The sequence below is a fragment of the Ranitomeya variabilis genome, chromosome 1 (genome assembly GCF_051348905.1).
Source record: "Ranitomeya variabilis isolate aRanVar5 chromosome 1, aRanVar5.hap1, whole genome shotgun sequence".
Taxonomy (NCBI): domain Eukaryota; kingdom Metazoa; phylum Chordata; class Amphibia; order Anura; family Dendrobatidae; genus Ranitomeya; species Ranitomeya variabilis.
Window position 1 is genome coordinate 1,029,604,579 of NC_135232.1, and position 24,849 is coordinate 1,029,629,427.

Genomic DNA, 24,849 nt, shown 5'->3' on the forward strand with positions numbered 1-24,849 from the left:
TTCCCAACATCATAATTCCGCTCTGCGGGCGAAAATTTGCGAGAAAAGAAGGCACAAGGCCTAATGACGGAGCAGTCGGAACCTTTCTGCGACAACACTGCCCCAGCTCCGATCTCCGAAGCGTCAACCTCAACCTGAAAAGGCAGATTCACATCAGGCTGACGCAACACAGGGGCAGAGGCAAAACGGCGCTTAAGCTCCTGAAAGGCCTCTACAGCATGAGGGGACCAATTAGCAACATCAGCGCCTTGTCTGGTCAAATCAGTCAGTGGTTTAACGACGTCCGAAAAACCAGCAATAAATCGGCGGTAAAAGTTGGCAAAGCCCAAAAATCTCTGAAGACCCTTAAGAGAGGAGGGCTGAGTCCAGTCACAAATAGCTTGCACCTTGACGGGATCCATCTCAATGGAAGAGGGAGAAAAAATATACCCCAAAAAGGAAATTTTCTGGACCCCAAAAACGCACTTAGACCCCTTCACACATAAAGAATTAGACCGCAGAACCTGAAAAACTCTCCTGACCTGCTGGACATGAGAGTCCCAGTCATCAGAAAAAATCAGAATATCATCCAGATATATTATCATAAATTTATCCAGAAAATCGCGGAAAATATCATGCATAAAAGACTGGAAAACTGAAGGGGCATTAGAAAGACCAAAAGGCATGACCAAATACTCAAAGTGGCCCTCGGGCGTATTAAATGCGGTCTTCCACTCATCCCCCTGCCTGATCCGCACCAAATTATACGCCCCACGAAGATCAATTTTAGAGAACCACTTAGCACCCTCTATACGAGCAAACAAATCAGTAAGCAATGGCAATGGGTATTGATACTTAACAGTGATCTTATTCAGAAGCCGATAATCAATACATGGTCTCAAAGAGCCGTCTTTTTTTGAGACAAAGAAAAACCCAGCTCCCAAGGGAGAAGAAGATGGACGAATATGTCCCTTTTCCAAAGACTCCTTTATATATTCCCGCATAGCAGCATGTTCCGGCACAGACAAATTAAACAAACGACCCTTTGGATATTTACAACCCGGTATCAAATCTATGGCACAATCGCACTCACGGTGCGGAGGTAACGACCCAAGCTTGGGTTCGTCAAAGACGTCTTGATAATCAGAGAGGAACTCAGGGACTTCAGAGGGAATGGACGACGAAATAGAAACCAAAGGTACGTCCCCATGAATACCCTTACATCCCCAGCTCAACACAGACATTGCTCTCCAGTCCAAGACTGGGTTGTGAGACTGCAACCATGGCAATCCCAATACCAAATCGTCATGTAAATTATACAGCACCAGGAAACGAATAATCTCCTGGTGATCCGGATTGATACGCATGGTTACTTGTGTCCAGTATTGTGGTTTATTATTAGCCAATGGGGTGGAGTCAATCCCCTTCAGAGGAATAAGAGTCTCCAAAGGCTCTAAATTAAAACCACAACGATTGGCAAAGGACCAATCCATAAGACTCAGAGCGGCGCCAGAGTCAACATAGGCGTCCGTAGCAATGGATGACAAAGAGCAAATCAGAGTTACAGACAAAATAAACTTAGACTGAATGGTGCCAATGGAAACAGACTTATCAAGCTTCTTTGTACGCCTAGAGCATGCTGATATAACATGAGTAGAATCCCCACAATAGAAACACAATCCATTCTTCCGTCTAAAATTCTGTCGCTCGCTCCTGGACAGAATTCTATCACACTGCATACTTTCTGGCGTCTTTTCCATAGACACCGCCAGATGGTGCACCGGTTTGCGCTCCCGCAGACGCCTATCAATCTGAATAGCCATTGTCATGGACTCATTCAGACCTGCAGGCAAAGGGAACCCCACCATAACATCCTTAACGGCATCAGAGAGACCTTCTCTGAAAGTTGCCGCCAAGGCGCACTCATTCCACTGAGTAAGCACAGACCATTTACGGAATCTTTGGCAGAAAACTTCAGCTTCGTCTTGCCCCTGAGATAGTGCCATCAAAGTTTTTTCTGCCTGAAGTTCCAAATGAGGTTCCTCATAAAGCAAGCCCAAGGCCAGAAAAAACGCATCCACATCGCGTAACGCAGGATCCCCTGCTGGCAATGAGAAGGCCCAATCTTGAGGGTCACCCCTGAGCAAGGAAATCACAATCCTAACCTGCAGAGCAGGGTCTCCAGCTGAACGAGACTTCAGAGACAAATAAAGCTTACAATTATTTCGGAAATTCTGGAAGCTAGCTCTATTCCCTGTGAAGAACTCCGGCAAAGGAATTCTCGGCTCAGATACCGGAGCATGTACCACAAAATCTTGTAAATTTTGTACTTTCGTGATGAGATTATTCAAACCCGCAGTTACACTCTGGAGATCCATTAGTGTCAGGTGCACACAGAGCATACAGAGATTAGGAGGAGAGAGAGAAAAAAGACTGCAGCAAGGCAGACTGGAGGAAAAAAAAAAAAAAAAAATACCAGCAGACTTCTTATAACTCTCCTTTCTCAACCTGGGTCTTTAACACTTTACTGGCCGGTCAAACTGTCATGATCTCTGCAGGCAGAGATCATAGCAAGCCTATAGAGGGACAAGCTCTCGGAAGATGGAACTATACTGACCATGAACTAAGCCTGCCGCGCAACTAGAAATAGCCAGGTAGCATTTCCTATTTATCGCTAGATGCCCAGCTCTGGCCTAAGACCTAAATAGCTAGCAGAGGAAAATATAAGACCTGGCTCACCTCTAGAGAAATATTCCAAAGAAGACAGTAGCCCCCCACATATAATGACGGTGAGTTCAGATGAAACTACAAACGCAGCAGGAAAATAGTCTTAGCAAATTTGAGGTCCGCTTACTAGATAGCAGAAGACAGATAGTATACTTTCATGGTCAGCAGAAAAACACTAACAAAACACCATCCAGAGATTACCTTAAACTCTGGCATTAACTCATAACGCCAGAGTAGCAATCCCTGATCAACGAGAGCTTTACAGACACAGTAACAAAACTTCAGCTGTGAACTGGAACAAATAGGCAAAACAAAACATGGACAAAAGTCCAACTTAACTAGTAGTTGTCTAGAAGCAGGAACAAGCACTGAGAGGCATCAGATAACATTGTTGACCGGCAAGAAACCACCAGAGAAATGAGCTTAAATAGCGACACCCACTACTGATGGAACCAGGTGAAACAGGAAAGAGGATGACAAGTCCAATTCCACAAGCGGCCACCGGGGGAGCCCAGAATCCAAATTCACAACACCCGTCAAGCTAGGTGGGCACTGTTTTTTGCCCGGTTTGATTTCTCCGTAACATATATCCCTGGGACAAAGGATGTTAAAGCAGATGCTTTGTCTCATAGTTTCTTTCCAGCAGTTAATACTGAGAAGGAGGAATGTATTTTGGAGAAAGGGGTGGTGGTGGCAGCATTGGGTTCTGAGTTGTAGAGTAGCATCCTAGAGGCCCAGAATGCTGCACCAGCTAACATTCCCTATGGTAAATTATTTGTGCCTAGAGCCTTGCGGAGAGCTTTGTTTGCTGAATGTCATGAGTCTTGGTTGGCGGGTCATCCAGGGATTTCGGAAACTAGAAAGTCGATCGGTTGAAGTTTCTGGGGGCCAGGGTGGCAAAGAGAAATCATCAAGTGGGTGGGTCAGTGTACTGTGTGCATTAGGTCAAAGGCCTCATATGCCCTGGCTGCAGGGTTGCTGTGCCCTTTAGAGGTTCCTAGTTCACCATGGTCACATCTTGCTATGGATTTTATCACCTATCTGCCAGTCTCTGGGGGTTTTTCTGTCATCTGGGTTGTTGTGGACCGGTTTAGTAAGATGTGTCATCTGGTCCCGTTCAATAAATTACCCTGCGCCAAGACTCTAGCTAAGGCATTTGTGAAAGAGATTGTCAGGCTCCATGGGGTTCCCACGGACATTGTTTCCAAAGGAGGACCACAGTTTGTGGCTCGCTTTTGGCATGCTTTTTGTGACAGATTAGAGGTTCATTTGTCATTTTCATCAGGTTCTCATCCGGAGTGCAATGGACAGACCAAAAGGAAGAACCAGGATGTCGAGCAGTTTTTGGGATGTTTTGTAGCAGACAATCAGGAGATGTGGTCGGAATATGTACCACTAGCTGAGTTTGCTCTTAATAATCATACGTCTTCCTCGGCTGGGTGTTCACCTTTTTTTTGCTGTATAGGGAGGCATCCATCTTTCGGTCCATTTTCAAAGATTGGGGCAGCGGTGCCTGAGGAGGAAAGTTTTTCCGGAAATTTGGACAGGGTTTGGACCAATGTACGCCATAATCTGAAGGAGGCAAAAAGGGGGTCAAAGAAATATTTTGACAAGAAAAGAAGGGAGGCATTGTTTGCAGTTGGGGACATGGTCTGGTTGTCCTCTAGGAATCTGCGTTTGAATATCCCTTCTTAAAAGCTGGGGCCTAAGTTTGTAGGACCCTTCAAAGTGGTTCAGGTTGTCAACTCGGCAGCGGTGAGATTAGACATCCCCTCATCCTTTAGAATGAATTCAGTTTTTCATGTATCTTTACTGAACAAAGTTGACACACCAGATAAGGAGGTGATGCCGACTGTTCCCCCAGTTGATGAGGAGGGCGAGTTTGAGATATCACTTTTTTTAGATTCCAGGTGGCACAGAGGAAGGTTGCAGTATCTCGTGTCCTGGAAGGGTTTCGATCAGGAGGATAATTCCTGGGTGAAAGCTGAGGACGTCTTGGCCTCATGGATGATTAAGGCTTTTCACAGGAGATTTCCAAATAAGGCTCGGCCAAGAGGATCTGGAGGATTCTCGTAAAAGGGGAGGTACTGTTAGAATCTGTTTTGTTTTTGACCATCAACCATCTTGTTGTGGTTTTCTGGCTGCTGGTCTTTTTCCCCTGGTGCTGGGTTGCCTTAGGTCAGGTGATTGTATCACCCTTTATTACCCAGCACCTGCCTCCCATTCCTTGCTGGACAACAATGTTAATCCACTAGAGTTCTGGCTAGGTGCTTTGATAGCTTTCTGTGTTTGATATTGTGCAGTTCTGGGATCTCTGGTTCTGCTATCTTTAGTTTTTGTTTTCAGTTGGTTTCTGCAGCCATCTCTGTGTTTTCTATTTGGAGGTGGCCTTTTTTTTTTACCCAGTCCTTAGATCTTTCAGGGACCTCCTTCCCCCTATCTATATGTTTTCACTGAGATTAAGAATGGGTCGCCCACTCCATCATAGGGTATCAGCCTAGTCTCAGTGCAAGGTCAGTTTTCCCCCTTCTATCCTAGTTCTGTGTTGCAGTTCCATAACACCATCTCATACATCCATCTCTACAACAAAGACATGAACATTATTGAGCATGTTTGGGGTAGGATGAAAGAGGAAGCTTGGAAGACAAAACCAAAGAATCTAGATGAACTATGGGAGGCATGTAAGACTGCATTGCAGTTCCTGATGACTTCATTAATAAATTGTATGAATCATTGTTGAACCGTATGGATGCAGTCCTTCAAGCTCATGGAAGTCACACAAAATATTAAATATGACTCTAACACTGGTCAACAGCATTTTTGGTGCCAAAGATATTTCATCGAATTTAGGGTAACTTTGGGGTGCTTATTCAGAATATGTCATCAGTTTTGCCAGATTGGCTCAAGTTTTTGAGATTTTTCGTAAAATGTGTAAAAAAAAGACGTAATTTGCTACACGCGCATTAACTGCACAGAAATAACAGTCATCATGATGATTTTTTTGCTCTCTCCACACCATTGGAACACCAAATTTGAAGCTTTTTCTTTGTCCTTTGCTCCATTTTCGTAATAATTCGATACATGCTTTGCACACTATGTGTGGTCCCCAAGCATAACCCCAAAATAGGCAAAATACACTTTTTTTACGAAGTCTGTTATGTTTCTTCTATGTTTTGGCAGTGTGTAACACAAAACTATATTGAGAACTGCTCAGTTCAAGTACTAATCCAAAGAAATTAATGAGATGATACGTCGCATTTACCAACAAGTGCTATAAATAAGATACCAAAAATCTCAAAAACTTGAGCCAATCTTGCAAAACTGATAGCATATTCAGAATCAGCACCCCAAAAATACCCCAAATTCATTAAAATATTTTGGACACCAGAAAAAAAATTTTTTTTTGTTGACCTGTGTAATAGCACCACAAGTTCATTCACCAATGTTATGCAACATATATTTGTATCTTAAGTTAATTAATTGTTTAATTATCACATTTCGGAGAATTTCAGCTTTCAAAAGAATAATTTATACAATCAATGGATAAATTTAACGTCAGGTTATAAGCTTTTATTTACATAACACGGGTAAGCGACATAACTTCTGTCAGGGAGTGTATATTCTTTTCCCTAAGATAAAAAAAATGTGGTGCAGCATAATAAATAAGTAAACTATTGAGATCATGTAATAAAGAAATGAGACAGGTGTTAGCATGATATAGCATTTTATTGCATAAAAGCATTCTAAAATACATGGCAGCACTAGACTTAATAAAATAGGTGAAAAATAACTTCCCCTCAACTTTTGTCACTTTTTGAAGGCTTGCACATGTGATGTTACAGAGAATGTGAATGTTTCGGTCCACAAAGGCAGGTAATATATTGTACTGTAAGATCCAAACCTGCCAAATTGTTGATTCAAACATCAATATAGAATATAATCTTCTTTAAAATAAGGCAAAAATAACCCAAAACAAAACATCGACAACTCAAACACTGACCAGGATTCTAGATTTTCAAATGCAAAAAAAAGCAAATTCTTAGCACTAATAATAAGGACAAAACATGTTCAGGAAAGACAGAGGACAACCATTCTCCTTGATCGAGGTGATCTTAGTCTATTTACACAATATGTCTGAGTGTTCTAAGTAAATGTAAACAGTTATTATTAATAATATTATTATTAAGATCCTTGGCAATGTATTGGCATGCATTTCAGAATACTTAAAATCTCTAAAAACTGAAAAGTTCACTTGTCCTCAGGCACCTACAGTATATTGAAGATGGTTTTCTCTACAGCACAGCATGGCTGGCCAAATCTTATTCCTGTGTTCAAGTATCTATGTAGAATATGTCCGAGTAGATAAAGTGCAAAGTCTTTAAAGTTTATATAAGCAGTGGTTAGGCCTCTGTGAAAAAATAAATCATATATACAGTCGATATATTTCAGCAATCAGAACAATCAGCGTTGTAGTGTTCAGATATTTCTTTCTTTCCATAAAATATAAGTAATTATTATACACATAAGAAAATAAGATTCGATCTTCCAGTTCTAGATGTCTACTGCGTATCAAGTGCAGAGTAGATAATTATTTAGAATATACTTTGGTTAATGTAAATTTAGTAATAATACTCATGGCTTAGCATAAGACCAGCATTTTGTTCAGTACATTCTACTGGTTTGGTACAGGACAGTTCACACTGATGATATACTGCACACACGCAGATGTAACCCTTGTAGCTCACTCATTGACAATGGTGCTATTGGAGGAATAATCATATCCTGACACTTAGGGTCCATCTGGATCTGTGTCCCTTTTTGTGCATAAATAACTGAATTTATGACTATTTTACAATGTGAAGTTAAATATAATTTTTTTAGCATTTTAATCATACACAGGTACATTTATGACTATAGTGTAGAAATCAAATGTACAAACATCCAATAACGTACCCTGAATCCATTATTGGAGGTATAGTATTGCATTATGACAGTATATGACTTACTGGCTTTTCATGCCAAGTAACATTTCTTAGATTTATGAAATATGCAATAAATGAGAACTCGAATATCCTATGAGCCGGTCTGCCTGACTGTGTGTGTGTGCACATTGTAGATTCAGAGAGGTGGCAACCAAACCACAAGTGAAGACATATGGTAAAAAGGAGTAAAGAAACACAAGTGAAACCTTAGATTCCTTAAAGTACTCCCTTCTACTTTGATGAAAGCTTTACATCCCATTGGCATTCTCTCAAGCAGCTTCATCATGTACCGGTGGTGACCTGGAATGTCCTTCTAACAGTCCGGAAGGAGTTTCCAGAGGTGCTGAGCACTTGGAGGCTGCTTTACCTTAACACTCCCGACCAACTCATCCCAAAATATCTTAATTGGGTTGAAAGCTGAATAATTATGGAGGCCATGCTATCAGGCACAGCGCTCGCTTTCCTTCTTGGGTACAGCTCTTCCACAGTCTGGAGGCGTTTTTCATGTCTTTTTCTTGTTGCAACAAAACTAATAGTCCCATTAGTTCCCACTAATCTGGTTTCACATCTGTTTCTTTACTGCATGTTTCTATGTGCCTTCATTCATGGTTTTGCTGCTTACAGTCTGAATCTACAATGTTCACATCACATTCCAATAATAAAAAGGAAAACCAGTGGATGAACTGGCCTAATCATTATACCAGCACTATATATACAGTATGTATAATGTACATAAATATCAAGTTCAATTTTGAACTAAAGGTCAGTGGAATGAATGCATTGCAATATCGCTGAAAGCATAGAAAATACGAGTACATTGATGGTGTATTTCACAGAATGCTTAAATGACAACTGTACTTTAAACAGACTTTGTATAAATCAATATTATAGACTTGATATAAGAAACTTTGTAGAATATATGTTATAAAAGCAATGTGTCTCTTTCTTTCTCCACTTATAAGACAACTTTTCATCTCACTCCTGCCTCCTGAACTCAAAATTCAATCAATTTTGCTCAATACAAGTGGGGTGTCAGGTTGCACAGCATATTGAGACCTATGGAAAAGAAAGGAGTGAGGAGGAGAGCAGCAGAGTGAGAATCAGTGTGAGAGGCAGAGAAATGGATCATAGATAGTTTATGCCAGTGCTGAATTCACAGCTACAAACCCCAGTACTGCTATATAAATTCCTCCATGTCTCTGCTGCTTTTCTCTGCATAATGCTAAAGGGGAAAAAAAGAGCTGGAATCCCTCTTTCTTTGTGTTTAGGAGACATCCTAGCTGCTAGTCTCCACCCCCTAGCTCAGTGTCAATTGCAAAATAGAAATACAGCATGCACAGGGGAAATCTGGTGGAAAATGCAGGATACAAGTAATACAGTGACCAGAGATAGTCTTCACTCTCATGTACACAGGGACTACAGCTTGTTCTGAAAAGTTACTTTAAAGTATAGATCCCCTTCAAAGATGTTATCCAGGAATTAACAGTTATGTATACTTTCTCTCAAAAGCAGCTCCACCACATCTGTCCAGAAGTGCGGTACTGTAGCTTAGCGTCACTTCACCTTGGCGATCTGTAACACCAGACACAACTCAGGATAGACGTGGAACTGTTTATGGATGAAAGTTGCTTGTTTTCTCCAATAGCATACAGACACTTTAAAGAGAAGCACGATTTTGCAATATAAAAAGTAAAGACAGCGTATGATGTTTTCTTCTTGAGACATATGGGAGACGGTGCACTGGGTCTTCTCCTGCCATGGCCCCTTGTGCTGCCTCTGATGCTTGAATGACAGGTCATTGAAAAATCAGTCTCCCTGCCTTCTGTTTCAAATCTGGTGCTGGTGTCATCATTGCTGTGGGTAGCACATGTGCAGATTGATTTCCCAGCAGTCTACAATAAAATGGCACTATGGGTGGCGCATGAACAGTGATCTCTAAAATGTCATTGAGACAAGATCTCAATCTGCGCCTGTGCCACCAACAGAACCATTTTATTGTAGACCAGCTGGGAACTCAATCTGTGCACTCATGGCGCACTGATGGCGCCACACCAGAGAGAAGTGTCTGAAGAATCAGTGATTTGTCATTCAAAAAGGGGCAGAACGAGGGGATGGGGCAGGTGGAGAAGGTCCCGGGTACAGTCCAGCCCCTGTGCACCTAAATCTCATTAGAAGAAAACTTCAAAAGCTGAAAAAAAAGAACAATAAAGTGGATTTATTCCCCAAAGATATCAAATGAATCTATATAACAGTGCCATTACACCCATGTCTTTATTTTACATTTCAAAATCATGCTGACATTTTCTCTTTAAAAGGAATTTGTGGAGTCCCCATTTAATAATATTAATATATGCACATACAATCCAAGTTTATACCGACTCAACCTTGACTTGATTATTGTTTGTTAACATTGGTGATGGTTTGCTCTTAAACTTCTCTGCTCCATCATTAGAACTATCTTGAAAGAACATCCTTGCAGTACAAATAGAGATGATTATCCTCTTGTATTCCCTCCTGAAGTTTTGGTTCAGAAGGCCATAAATTATGGCATTAAGGCAACTGTTGAAATATGCCATGTAATAACTGCCAACAAACAACCACTCTGGGATTCTAGGTAGAATTGTCTCTGGGTTCATAGCGACAGCCAAACCTATAAAGTTTAATGGGGCCCAGCAGACTGCAAATAAGACAAATACCACAAACATTGTCAAAAAGTTCCTGAAGTCATGAGGTTTCAGTTTGGGCTTGTTGTCTGGTTTCACCCTGCGTCTTACTTGAATAACCAAGATCCATATACGTAAGTAGCAAAAAGTTACAATGGTAATTGGGAGTATAAAATGGAAAAACACCACAGCTATGGTGTACGCTGAACTAACAGACTGTGAGAACGTACAGGAGTAGATCCGGGCATCATATTGTAAAGATCCAACAAATAAATTTGGCACAATGGCAATGAATGTGAGCACCCAAATCAAAACCACATAGAATAATGAATTTTTGTCACTGTACAACTTGTCATATTTGAGGCTATGACAAATGTAGCAATAGCGATTGATTGCGACACCAGCAATGTTGAATATAGATCCTATGACGCTTATTCCCATCAAGAATCCACTAATTTGGCAATGAAGGTATCCAAGGTTCCATCCTTTTCGAAATATTGATGTCACTACCAAGGGATATGGGTAAATGGCCACCACCAAATCTGCCACAGCCAGGCTTACGACAAATATATTTCCTGTAAAAGAAAAATGCATACATTTAGTTCTCAAACTGATTTCAAGTCATGTGTCATTAATACTTTACGTTTCATAATTCTATGTGTATGATGACATCTTTCTCTAATTCTTTTGTACATATTAGAATTATATCCGGAATCTTGAAATCAGAAGAAGTTTCAAATCTACTGAAAGATATATACTTCATTTCTCCCTCAATCAAGAGTTAAACTACAAAATCATATCCAGATTGTATAAAACTCCAGATATTCTTAACAAAATGGATAAATCCTACTCACCTAACTGCTGGAGATGCAATCTGATAGTTGGAACCCCCTCCCATAATTTGTTTAGCTATTCTAAAATCATATCTTTCTGGGAATCTATTCATAAACAAATAGAAAAAGCTTTGAAAATATCATTCTCTCTAACACCCCAATTAATCCTTCTTAACATTCATCCTCAACATCAACATATTAGTACCTTTAGTATAATATCTCATCTCCTTAAGCGGCTAAAAGCCTCATAGCAAGACATTGGGAGGACACTGACCCCCTTCCCTCTCAGAATGGATCAACGAACCTAATAGTATAAATTCATTTGAAAAAATTTGCTTGACTCACTCCAAACAGGACAAGCTCCGTGAAAATTGGCACCAATGGCATGAATATCAAAAAATGATTGTTATAAATCTAGGAATCAAGTAACCAACTATATTTATGCTACACATAACTATATTTGTTATTAGTCTCTCCACCTTAAAGGAGAATATTTGCTAGTTCTCAACAGGACTACCCTCCTATTTCCCCACCACCACCACCCACCACTACCTGTAAAACATTTTTTTAATGAATTAGTCCCCCTTGCAACGTTAATAGTGGACACTCATGTCCCACATCAGTGTCATTCTAGTTACTTCAGCACTGGGCCTCCCAGGATTTGCATGACATTTTTATGCCAAGTGAGCCCTGCAACCAAGCATTGGCCGCTAATGGGCTGCTGTGCTCTCACTTCCTTCTGATGAACCCCAGACAAGTGGAAGAAGCAAGAGTGCCATAATTGCAGCTACTGGTAGGCTAGAGGGCTCCTGTGGTATAACAATGGCACACGAGCCCCAGGAAATCCAGAAATGACATTGTTGGAATGGCGCTGATCAGGTAGGTGAGTATTTGTTATTTTTATTTTACAAGGGGAGCTAATTCACTTTAAAAGAGGTTGACCGGGTAGTTGAAATCTGAAGTGTAAAATCTATCATTTGCTCAGTCGGCTGTCCTATCCTTTCCTACTGCTCATCTACATAAGTTGTTTTGCTGCTGTCTGAAAGCACAGTCCCACCAGGACATTAGTGAAAAGTCAATTCATAGAAACAGAACACTGCATGTATATCGAGGAAACTAAGTCTGAGTAAAAGCGGAATGGGTGGGGGGTTGCAAAGACCAAAGTACAATGAATGCCTGGACAAAAGAAAGTTAGTTTGATTGTGTGTATAAAAGTCACATTTGTAAATGCTTACCCTTGTAAATTTTGCTATTGTCATGGCAAACTGACTGTCTGCTATGATAAGGATCAAGCCATGTGGTGCAGGTAGATGTCGTTGCAATGGAGATCCAAAAAGTGACTCAAACTGATAGTCTGGTTTACACTCAGGTGTCTGACACCCTTACTTATATAAAGTTAGATCAATATTTTACAACGGAAACTTGCCAAGTCACATTCAATTTTCAAAACAAGAATGGATGAAAATCCGTCAAACAAGAATTAAAAGACTAAAGAAATGAGGTATCGCGCTAGAACTACTACAAACAACTTGTGCTACAAGTCGTGTGATGAACCTATTTTACCCACAGTGAATTAGACTGTGAGAATTAGTGACAGGCACATGTGAAAGTGGAAAATGAACATAGGCACTTACTGCGTTATGGAAGATAGTGCCGCTAGTTGTGCCGATCTGCGGATGTTACTACTGAAGGTTTCAGACCACAGGACGACAGAAGTCTTGCTCTTTAGTGTGAAAAGCCCGCAGAGCCAGAAGCACCCCGGCCGGAGGGGCACCCCTGACGAAGAGGGACGCAGTCCCTAGAAACGCGTTGGTTAGTTTTGGCCCCTTTGTAGCTCCGTAGCCTTTGTGACGTCACACGCTGCACAGTTTAGCAGCGTCGGCCTTACTTTCAGCCGCGCATCCAGGATCACCACCGGCCGGGGTGCTTCTGGCTCTGCGGGCTTTTCACACTAAAGAGCAAGACTTCTGTCGTCCTGTGGTCTGAAACCTTCAGTAGTAACATCCGCAGATCGGCACAACTAGCGGCACTATCTTCCATAACGCAGTAAGTGCCTATGTTCATTTTCCACTTTCACATGTGCCTGTCACTAATTCTCACAGTCTAATTCACTGTGGGTAAAATAGGTTCATCACACGACTTGTAGCACAAGTTGTTTGTAGTAGTTCTAGCGCGATACCTCATTTCTTTAGTTTATTTTGGTTCACCTGTGGGTGTGACAGGGGAGGCACGGCACCTGTCTGGTATCAGCAGCTTTTTTCCCCAGTTTGTCACGAGCGCCAGTGTGATAATTCTTTGTTGGTAAGAATTAAAAGACTCTTGTCTGGCAACAAAAAGCATTTACAAGCTGTGATACTTTCAAAAGGAGGTGCTACTAGGTACTAACCATGCAGGATGCCCAAATTTTGCATTGAACCATTTTCCTTTTCAGAATTTTAAAATATAAAAAATGACTATATACAGCTCTTGCAAAAATTAAGAGACCACTGGAAAATGTTCAGTTTGTCTGATTTTTCTCTTTATATGTATATTTTTGAGTAAAATGAAAATTGTTCTTTTATTCTATAAACTACTGACAACACCTCTCTGAATTTCCAAGCAATACATTTTGTATTTTTTTTCTGAAAAGGAGAAATGGTCAAAATTTAAAGAAAAAAACAGTTCTTTCAGACCTCAAATAATGCAAAGAAAACAAGTTTGCAATCATTTAGAAACAACAATACTAATGTTTTGACTCAGGAAGAGTTCAGAAATCAATATTTTGCGGAATAACCATGATTTTTAATCACAGCTTTCATGCGTCTTGGCATGCTTTCCACCAGTCTTTCGCATTGCTTCTGGCGCAAAAATGTAAGCAGTTCTTTGTTTGATGGCTTGTGACTATCCATCAAGTTCTTGATTACATTCCAGAGGATTTCAATGGGGTTCAAGTCAAGAGATTGGGCTGCCCGTGACCTGTTTTCATGTGGTGGTCTTTTAATTTTTGCCATAGCTGTTTAGATATTTGCCTAAAATACCAAGGAAATGTGCCATATTTAACTTTATGCCTTTTAGAGATCATTTATTCTTCAGTTTGCTTAATTGTTCACAATAACAGTAATTTTCACCAGGGGTGCCCAAACTTATAGCTGCCACTCTATATAAATATAATACATTTCTATGAGCTTATTCCTTATCATCACAGACCCACTGCTGATTATAATGTATACAGTTCTGATGGCATCTGCTTGTGACCGTCAGTTCTTGGGAGTTTTCAGGATGTAACTTGGACACAAGCAGGGTGTGATAACACAACTAAATTGCTACTTCCTCATTTTGCACAAAGAAATTAAAACACACAAATGGAGTCTTGATCCACAGTCTATAAAATGGCTGCTGATCAGGAGTAGGCCCTATTACAATGCAATCCCTTCTTCAGGAATTGCATTGTACAGTAGTAAATAGAGCACAGGTTGTGATAGAGATCCTGTAAAAAGGCTCGAGCTACCTGTTGCATGGGTAGTGTCCTACCTAAAGGGGGACAGAGAGATAATGTGAGGACCTTGTGTGAGACCTAAGGCAGCAAGGGACTACAACACCACAGCACTAGAAGGAAGGCTTCCAACCCCACCTGGTTAGAGGGATTCACAATTCGCTTCCAAGCCGGATGGACCACACCAGCATCCATGATCTGGTACCCTGGACTGTGGCTGCCTTGAACCAAGTAAAGAGGTAAAGAGACTGCAACCCTGTGTCCTCCGTTTCTTATTACACCACCTGTTGCCATCTTCATCTATTACACCGGGAGCCCTGGGGACCCAGCTTCACCTGTGGGAAGACATACCATCCCTGCTGTCATAACATCACCCCAGTGGACCCCTTTAAGCAGCATTGGTCACCCGTGACCAAATATCACAGGTGGCGTCACAAACTTTATTATTCAAGTAACCCCTTTAAAGACTGTCCCTTTAACATGGGCACCCAGGACCACGGACTGGGTTGCCACCGCAGTGATACATCCCTTTAAGTACCGGACCCGGTACTGAGTACCCCACGGCCGTGGCCGGCGTTCCATTTTGGCATCACAAACCAGATTTATGGACAACATCACATTTGAGGGGTCTGTGTGATAGAAGATACTCACAAGTGACACCGTTCTTTACATACTGCACCCCTCAAGGTGCTCAAAACCACATTCAAGAAGTTTATTAACCGTTTAGGTGCTTCACGTGAATTTTTTGAAAAAAGATCCAATTTTTATTTTGACAAAGATAACAGGAAAAAATGGACCCAAAAATGTATTGTGCAATTTCTCCTGAGTAGGGTTGAGCGACTTTTATTTTTATAGGATTGGGTCGGGTTTCACGAAACCCGACTTTCTCAAAAGTCGGGTCGAGCGAAATCGGCCGATCCTACAAAAAAGTCGGGATCGGGGTCGGCCGAAACACGAAACCCAATGCAGTGCAATGGGATACTATGGTTCCCAGGGTCTGAAGGAGAGGAAACTCTCCTTCAGGCCCTGGGATCCACATTAATGTGTAAAATAAAGAATTAAAATAAAAAATATTGATATACTCACCCGTCCGGAGGCCCCTGGACATCACCGCTGGTAACCGGCAGCCTTCTTTGCTTAAAATGAGCGCGTTCAGGGCCTTCCATGACGTCACGGCTTCTGATTGGTCGCGTGCCGCTCATGAGACCGCCACGCGACCAATCACAAGCCGTGACGTAATTCTCAGGTCCTAAATTCCTAATTCTAGGAATTTAGGATCTGAGAATTACGTCACGGCTTGTGGTTGGTCGCGTGGCGGTCACATGGGCGGCCGCGACCAATCACAAGCCGTGACGTCATCTAAGGCCCTGAACGCACTCATTCTTAGAAAGGAAGGCTGCCGGAAAGAAGCCGAGGGTGAGTATATTCCTATTAGGTATATACTCACCCTCGGACGCACCCTGCTTCTTTCCGGCAGCCTTCCTTCTTAAGAATGAGCGCGTGAAGAGCCTTAGATGACGTCACGGCTTGTGATTGGTCGCGGCCGCCCATGTGACCGCTCACACGACCAATCACAAGCCGTGACGTAATTCTCAGGTCCTAAATTCCTCATTCTAGGAATTTAGGACCTGAGAATTACGTCACGGCTTGTGATTGGTCGCGTGGCGGTCACATGAGCGGCACGCGACCAATCAGAAGCCGTGATGTCATGGAAGGCCGTAAACGCGCTCATTTTAAGCAAAGAAGGCTGCCGGTTACCAGCGGCGATGTCCAGGGGCCTCTGGAGAGGTGAGTATATCAATATTTTTTATTTTAATTCTTTATTTTACACTTAAATGTGGATTCCGATACCGATTTCCGATATCGCAAACATATCGGAACTCGGTATCGGAATTCCGATACCAGATTCAGAAGATCGCCGACCTCATGGCCAACCCCACAAAGGGGTCGGGTCGGGTTTCATGAAACCCGACTTTGCCAAAAGTCGGTGACTTCTGAAAATGGCTGACCCGTTTCGCTCAACCCTACTCCTGAGCATGCCGATAACCCATATGAGTGAGAAAATCACTGTGTGCATGGCAGAACTTGGATGGGAAGGAGCATCTTTTGATTTTTTGAATGCAAAATTTGCTGGAAAAATTGGCAGATGCCATGTCGCATTTGGAAAGCCCCTGATGTACCTAAACAGTGAAAATCCCCCCCAAAATGACTACATTTTGGAAACTAGACCCCTAGGGGAACTGATCTAGATGTGTGGTGAGCACATTGAACCATCAGGTGCTTCACAGAAGTTTATAACGTTGAGTCGTAAAAAAACAAATGTTCCCCAAAATATGTTTTTAGCATAAAACATTGCATTTTCATAAGGGTAACAGGAGAAATTGTAGGACAAAATTTGTAGTACAATTTCTTCTGAGTACAATGATACCCCATATGAGGGAGAAAACTACTGTTTGGGTGCACGGCATCGCTCAGATGGGAAGGAGGGTTATTTGACTTTTTGAATGCAAAATTTCCTGGAATCATTAGTGGACGTCATAATAACCCATTAGGAGAGCCCCTGATGTACCTAAACAGTGGAACCCCCCCACAAGTGACCCCATTTTGGAAACTAGACTCCTCAAGGAATGTACTTAGATGTGTGGTGAGTAGTGATGAGCGAATATACTCGTTGCTCGTTTTTTCCAGAGCACGCTTGGGTGATCTCCGAGTATTTGTTAGTGCTCGGAGATTTAGTTTTCATCGCCTCAGCTGCATGATTTACGGCTGCTGGACAGCCTGAACACATGTGGGAATTCCCTAACAAACAGGCATTCCTCACATGTATTCAGCCTGTCTAGCAGCCATAAATCATGCAGCTGCAGCAACGAAAACAAATACTTGTAGACCACCCTAGTGTTCTCAGGAAAACCTGAGCATCGAGTATACTCGCTCATCACTAGTGGTAAGCTCCTTGAAACCCCAGGTGCTTCACAGAAGCTTATAACATAGAGCCGTGAAAATAAAAAAAATCACATTTGCCCCATAAAAATGCTGTTTTGGCAACAAATTTTGCATTTTCATAAAGGTAACAGGAGAAACTGCACCATACAGTTTGTTGTGCAATTTCTCCTGAGTACACTGATACCCCATATGTGAGGGAATACTACTTTTGAGGCACAGTGCAAAGCTCAGAACGCAAAGTGCACCAGATTTTACTGTTAGTATAAGTGATTAGGCGACGTTATTCTTTGGGTCAGTGCGATTACAGCGATACCAGAATTATATCGGGTTTTTATGTTTGGCTGCTGTCACACATTAAAAGACGCATTTTATTGCAAAAAATAGTTTTTGCATCACCATATTTTGAGAACTATTATTTTTCCATATTTCGGCCCACAGAGTCATGTGAGGTCTTGTTTTTTGCAGGTTGAGTAGATGTTTATATTGGTACCATTTTTGGGCACATGACATTTTTTCCTCCCATTCTATTCAGAGTTTTGGGAGGCAGAATGAACAAAATCCAGCAATTCAGGATTTTTTTTTCGGGGGGGGGGGGGGTATGCAGTTCCGTGTGTAGTAAAATTGATAAGGCAGTTTTATTCTTAGGGTCAGTAAGATTACAGCGATATCTCATTTATATTTTTTATGTTTTGGCACTTTTCTACTATATAATTGTCTAAGGGTCACTTCCGTCTTTTTGTCTGTCCTTCTGTCTGTCCTTCTGTCTGTCACGGATATTCATTGGTCGCGGCCTCTGTCTGTCATTGAAATCCAAGTCGCTGATTGGTCGTGGCAAAACTGCCATGACCAATCAGCGACGGGCACAGTCCGGCGGCAAATGGCCACCTCTTCCTCCCCGCAGTTAGTGCACGCTCCATAATCCCCTCCAGTCAGCACTCACACAGGGTTAATGGCAGCGGTAGCGGACCGCGTTATACCGTGATGTAACGCACTCTGTTACCGCTGCTATTAACCCTGTGTGACCAACTTTTTACTATTGATGCTGCCTATGCGGCATCAATAGTTGAAAGATCTATTGTTAAAAATAATTTAAAAAATAAAAAATTGTTATATACTCACCGTCCGTCGGCCCCTTGGATGCAGAACCGGCCTCTCCCGTTCCTCGCGACGCTCCAGTGACCGCTCCATGCATTGCGGTCTCGCGAGATGATGACGTAGCGGTCTTGCGAGACCGCTACGTCATCATCTCGCAGGACCGCAATGCACCCTTGGGACCGGAGTGCGCGAGGAGCGTCGGTAACCACTTCACCTGGATCCGGGGCCAACGGAAGGTGAGTATATAACTATTTTTTATTTTAATTCTTTTTTTTAACAGGGATATGATGCCCACATTGCTATATACTGTGTGGGCTGTGCAATATACTACATGGGCTGTGCAATATAATACGTGGGCTGTGCAATATACTATGTGGGCTGTGCAATATAATATGTGGGCTGAGCAATGTACTACGTGGCCTGTGCAATGTACTACATGGGCTGTGCAATATACTACGTGGGCTGTGCAATATACTACGTGGGCTGTGCAATATAATATGTGGGCTGTGCAATATACTACGTGGCCTGTGTTATACACTTCGTGGCCTGTGTTATATACTACATGGCCTGTGTTATACACTACATGGCCTGTGTTATACACTATGTGGGCTGTGTTATACACTACGTGGGCTGTGTTATACACTACGTTGGCTATGTTATATACTGCGTGCGTGGACTGTTATATACTTTGTGAGCTGTGTTATATGCTATGTGGGCTGTTATAAACTACGTGGCTGTGTTATATGCTATGTGGGCTGTTATACACTCCATGGGCTGTGCTATCTACTACGTGGCTGTGCTATATAATCCGTGGGCTGTGCTATATACTACGTGGCAGTGCTATAAACTACGTGGCTGTGCTATATACTATGTGGCTGTGCTATATACTACGTAGCTGTGCAATATATTACGTGGCTGTGCTATTTACTACATGGGCTGTTATATACTACATGGCGGCCGCAAACAATCAGCGACAGGCGCAGTCCGGCTAATTGGTCGCTGCCGGCCGAATCCTGTGTATTCAATGTATTATTCTTCATAAATAAACTACATACAGGTCCTTCTCAAAAAATTAGCATATAGTGTTAAATTTCATTATTTACCATAATGTAATGATTACAATTAAACTTTCATATATTATAGATTCATTATCCACCAACTGAAATTTGTCAGGTCTTTTATTGTTTTAATACTGATGATTTTGGCATACAACTCCTGATAACCCAAAAAACCTAACCAAAAAGAAAGTCAGACCGCACCCAATACCAACTTTGTCTTCATGGACATCAGAGCGCACGTCCACACCAGGGGGTCCTCCTGGTCATAGTCCACAATAAGTATATAAGCAAAGGACAGCGCCACATCCGGGAGTGTCAGGCAATAACACACTTTATTCTGCCTCCTGCGGCAACGTTTCGGTCCGAGGACCTTGACAAAGGTCCTCGGACCGAAACGTTGCCGCAGGAGGCAGAATAAAGTGTGTTATTGCCTGACACTCCCGGATGTGGCGCTGTCCTTTGCTTATAAACCCAAAAAACCTGTCTCAATAAATTAGCATATTTCACCCGTCCAATCAAATAAAAGTGTTTTTTAATAACAAACAAAAAAACCATCAAATAATAATGTTCAGTTATGCACTCAATACTTGGTCGGGAATCCTTTGGCAGAAATGACTGCTTCAATGCGGCGTGGCATGGAGGCAATCAGCCTGTGACACTGCTGAGATGTTATGGAGGCCCAGGATGCTTCAATAGCGGCCTTAAGCTCATCCAGAGTGTTGGGTCTTGCGTCTCTCAACTTTCTCTTCACAATATCCCACAGATTCTCTATGGGGTTCAGGTCAGGAGAGTTGGCAGGCCAATTGAGCACAGTAATACCATGGTCAGTAAACCATTTACCAGTGGTTTTGGCACTGTGAGCAGGTGCCAGGTCGTGCTGGAAAATGAAATCTTCATCTCCATAAAGCATTTCAGCCGATGGAAGCATGAAGTGCTCCAAAATCTCCTGATAGCTAGCTGCATTGACCCTGCCCTTGATGAAACACAGTGGACCAACACCAGCAGCTGACATGGCACCCCACACCATCACTGACTGTGGGTACTTGACACTGGACTTCAGGCATTTTGGCATTTCCTTCTCCCCAGTCTTCCTCCAGACTCTGGCACCTTGATTTCCGAATGACATGCAAAATTTGCTTTCATCATAAAAAAGTACTTGGGACCACTTAGCAACAGTCCAGTGCTGCTTCTCTGTAGCCCAGGTCAGGCGCTTCTGCCACTGTTTATGGTTCAAAAGTGGCTTTACCTGGGGAATGCGGCACCTGTAGCCCATTTCCTGCACACGCCTGTGCACGGTGGCTCTGGATGTTTCCACACCAGACTCAGTCCACTGCTTCCTCAGGGTCCGGTCACCTCTTCTCGTTGTACAGCGTTTTCTGCCACATTGTTTCCTTCCAACAGACTTACCATTGAGGTGCCTTGATACAGCACTCTGGGAACAGCCTATTTGTTGAGAAATTTCTTTCTGGGTCTTACCCTCTTGCTTGAGGGTGTCAATGATGGCCTTCTTGACATCTGTCAGGTCGCTAGTCTTACCCATGATGGGGGTTTTGAGTAATGAACCAGGCAGGGAGTTTTTAAAAGCCTCAGGTATCTTTTGCATGTGTTTAGAGTTAATTAGTTGATTCAGAAGATTAGGGTAATAGGTCGTTTAGAGAACCTTTTCTTGATATGCTAATTTATTGAGACAGGTTTTTTGGGTTATCAGGAGTTGTATGCCAAAATCATCAATATTAAAACAATAAAAGACCTGACCAATTTCAGTTGGTGGATAATGAATCTATAATATATGAAAGTTTAATTGTAATCATTACATTATGGTAAATAATGAAATTTAACACTATATGCTAATTTTTTGAGAAGGACCTGTACATATTCTAGAATACCCGATGCGTTAGAATCGGGCTACCATCTAGTACACAATAAAAACTCTTTTATAGACAAAATAACTATTTTTGCATTGCTTTATTCTGAGAGCTATAACTTTTTTATTTTTTGCTGATGGAGCTGTTTGGTGGCTTGTCTTTTGTGGGACAAGATCACATTTTCAGTGCTACCATATTTATTTGTATTTTTTTATTTATTGCATTTTATTCCACTTTTTGTTTGGCGTAATGATAATACAACATTGTTTTTTGCCATGTTTTTTATTTATTTTTTTATTGTGTTCACTAAAGGAGTTAACTAGTGGGACAGTTTTATAGGTCAGGTCGTTGCAGATGCAGCAATACCAAATGTGTGTACTTTTATTGTTTCGTTTTTTTTTCATTCAAATATTTATGTATAGATACAATATCTTTTTTTTTTACTAATATTATTATTATTATTATTGACCTTTTTTAATATTTTTACAATTATTTAAAAGATATATATATTTTTTTAACTTTTTTACTTAGTCCCACTATGGGACAATCGTTTTCTGCAGGTTGATCACTTCTACAACATGGGGATGCAGCAGAATCCCCATGCTGTATAAACTGTCAGCTCTGCACTGACATAGAAATTTGGTGATCATGCACTGAGCATGAACAGCAAGAGTCCTAGCTCTGGTGACCCGGATGTCTTCATGACGACATCAGGTCACTATGGCAATGCACCATGGCATGCCGCGGGGTCTCCGATCCACAGTCAGAAGGGCTGTCAGCCCTCTGTTTGCTCCTGGAATGCTGTGATCTATTTAAATTGTAGCATTTTGGGGGGACTGCTCCTGGCATTTAGTGCCGGGTGTCAGCTATCAGAATCAGCTGATACTTATCGGCAATCACCCGCAAACCACCCGTATGCACGAGCGATCATGCAGACGTAACAATCTGTCCCTGGTCAGATAGACCCAGGTCACATGGATGGATTATTACTTTTGATGTCAGAAAGGGGTTAAATGAATGTCTTCTGTGAAACATTACAGAATATCACATTAAAACATACCTCAACCCAGAACCGATTAAGGAACAAGGAGTGTATGTATAAAATCAATAAAGTTTATTCACACGAAAAAATTACTACATAAAAGATTATACAAGTATATTGGATGCCTCAAGCCAAAATAGAAGACCAGCACAAACTGACACACAAAAAATCCTATAGTATTCAATAAAGACTAATGTGAGGTAAAAACTGAATGTCCCTTGTTGAGAACACCACACTCTATACACAAGTCTAAATATGATGTGGCGCCCCTAGGGGTATGTGCCACAAAAATAGTTATTGACACCAAATACAAATACTAGAATAGCAAGACTGTACTACCATCTCCGGCCAGAAGGGGGAGCTCCAGAGACTCCCCTTGATCTATTCTGATCTGAGAAAAGGACTGGCAGTTGGGTTGAGGAGCTGAAAGTGAGAGGTCGTATAACTGAACTCCTAACTGCCCTATGACGGATTATAGGCCCATAATACCCATAGTAGGAAAAGAGGAATAGAGAAAAAGGACATTGTGAGAACCGGGTAGCAATAATTTCTACGCAGAATAGGCGCAGAAACGGATACCGGATCCGTAGCTATATTCGTTATATATAATACAGCAACCGGAAAGAAGTGAGGTGATATCAGCTTCACCAGGGTAAGACGCAGCAACAGACACAGAGTTCAGCGGTACTCCCAGAGGGGGTAAGCCGACAAAAAGGACTCGGGTTGTCCATCGAACCAGAGCACAGAAGAGACAGATTAGGTCGGCAGCCAGTTCACATGCAGCAGCAATGCCATACAGAAACTGCGCATAATAAGAGGTGGAAATCCTGACAGGGTCAAAGTAATTCAGAATTCTTATATAGACTCCGGTGACAGTATTGGTTGCAAATCCCTCTTTGTTGAAGTAAACTGGTTAAATGTTTCAGGGCCTCAGTCTTTCATTTGGACAATAGCCGTCGATCCAGGATCGGGGTCATCACAGCTGAGAGGACCTGCTGCTGATCAAGTAAGTGTCTGTTCCTTCATGATATCCCTTACACTGTGCATCGCCTGAGGCCACAGCACCGGGTCAAGCCACTAGTGACATCCCCCTTAAGAGACGGACCTCATTGATCTGGTGCTGGGTACCTCGGTCTCCCGGGCGTCACAACTGGCGTCACGAACAGGATTGGGCCAGCCCGTACACCGGGTATTGTGTGCCATAATTGGAGTCTGAAACTGAGAAAATTTGGATGAAAAATCTTGGAAATTGACTTTGTTAAAGAAAATCCCGTTCCCCATTGAAAACTATTGAAAGTGACTTTTCTCCATTGGTTATAATGTGGTAAAAATGGCCGCCATCCCCTGATGTAATCATCTCATAACCGTTAGGCACAAAACTGTTAATCGAGCTACGTCATTACCCAAGCCCCAGTCTAACTGAAAAACTTCAAAATCCACCATCACAGAGAGTGCGGCAGTTTGAGGCAGCAGGGGGCGTGTCATTGTCATCCTGCTGCACAGAGGAAAGAATCTACATTATCTAGACGGAAGCTGGGACCGGAGGGGTCTGGATTAACTAAGGGGGTACAGTATGTCGCAGCACAGAGAAGCCGCAGCACCCGGCGACGCTAATGCAGCTGAAAGACACAGTGTCGATAGAGAGCCTGGCAGTGTAGCAGTGCAAGGAGTGGCGCCCATCATGCCGGTGTTGATGCCATATAGCCCGGATGGCCCGTGGCTTCCAATGTATGAAGGTGAACCTAATACCCTTGATGGTTTCAGGGAAAAGATGCTGGCTCATTTTGATATGTTCCCCGTGGGTGAAGCTCAGCGTGTTAGTCTCCTGATGATGCAGTTAGGTGGCCATGCTAAGCGAGAAGTCACGGCATGGGCAACTGATCTAAAAGGTACTGTTGAACGCATATTTGCTGGATTAAAAGCTACATTTGAAACCACTGCCAGCAGCAAAGCTAAAGTACGATTCTTTAATTGCAAACAAAAAGCTAATGAGGGCGTGAGAGATTTTGCCTTAAACCTGCAGGAAGCCCTTAAATCACTTACACTGGCTGAACCCATTTTTAACACAGGAGCCGATAAACTGCTAAGAGATCAATTTATTGAGGGACTCTACACCCCTTCTCACCGGGGGCATGTGAGCATGCTTGTTTTTAAGAACCCTGAATTGACATTTGCCCAATTAAAGGAGAG

The 24,849-nt window shown here is 42.2% G+C and overlaps 1 protein-coding gene across 1 annotated transcript in view; it reads right to left on the reverse strand.

Moving 5' to 3' along the window:
• Nucleotides 1-6,413: 6,413 nt before the first annotated feature.
• The window catches only part of MTNR1A (melatonin receptor 1A), a 304,461-nt gene continuing 286,025 nt past the window's right edge, over nucleotides 6,414-24,849 (reverse strand). Inside the window, exon 2 of the mRNA XM_077279640.1 lies at nucleotides 6,414-10,926. Coding sequence (XP_077135755.1) covers nucleotides 10,058-10,926 — 869 coding nt within the window. The 3' untranslated portion in view covers nucleotides 6,414-10,057. The remainder of the gene's footprint in view (nucleotides 10,927-24,849) is intronic.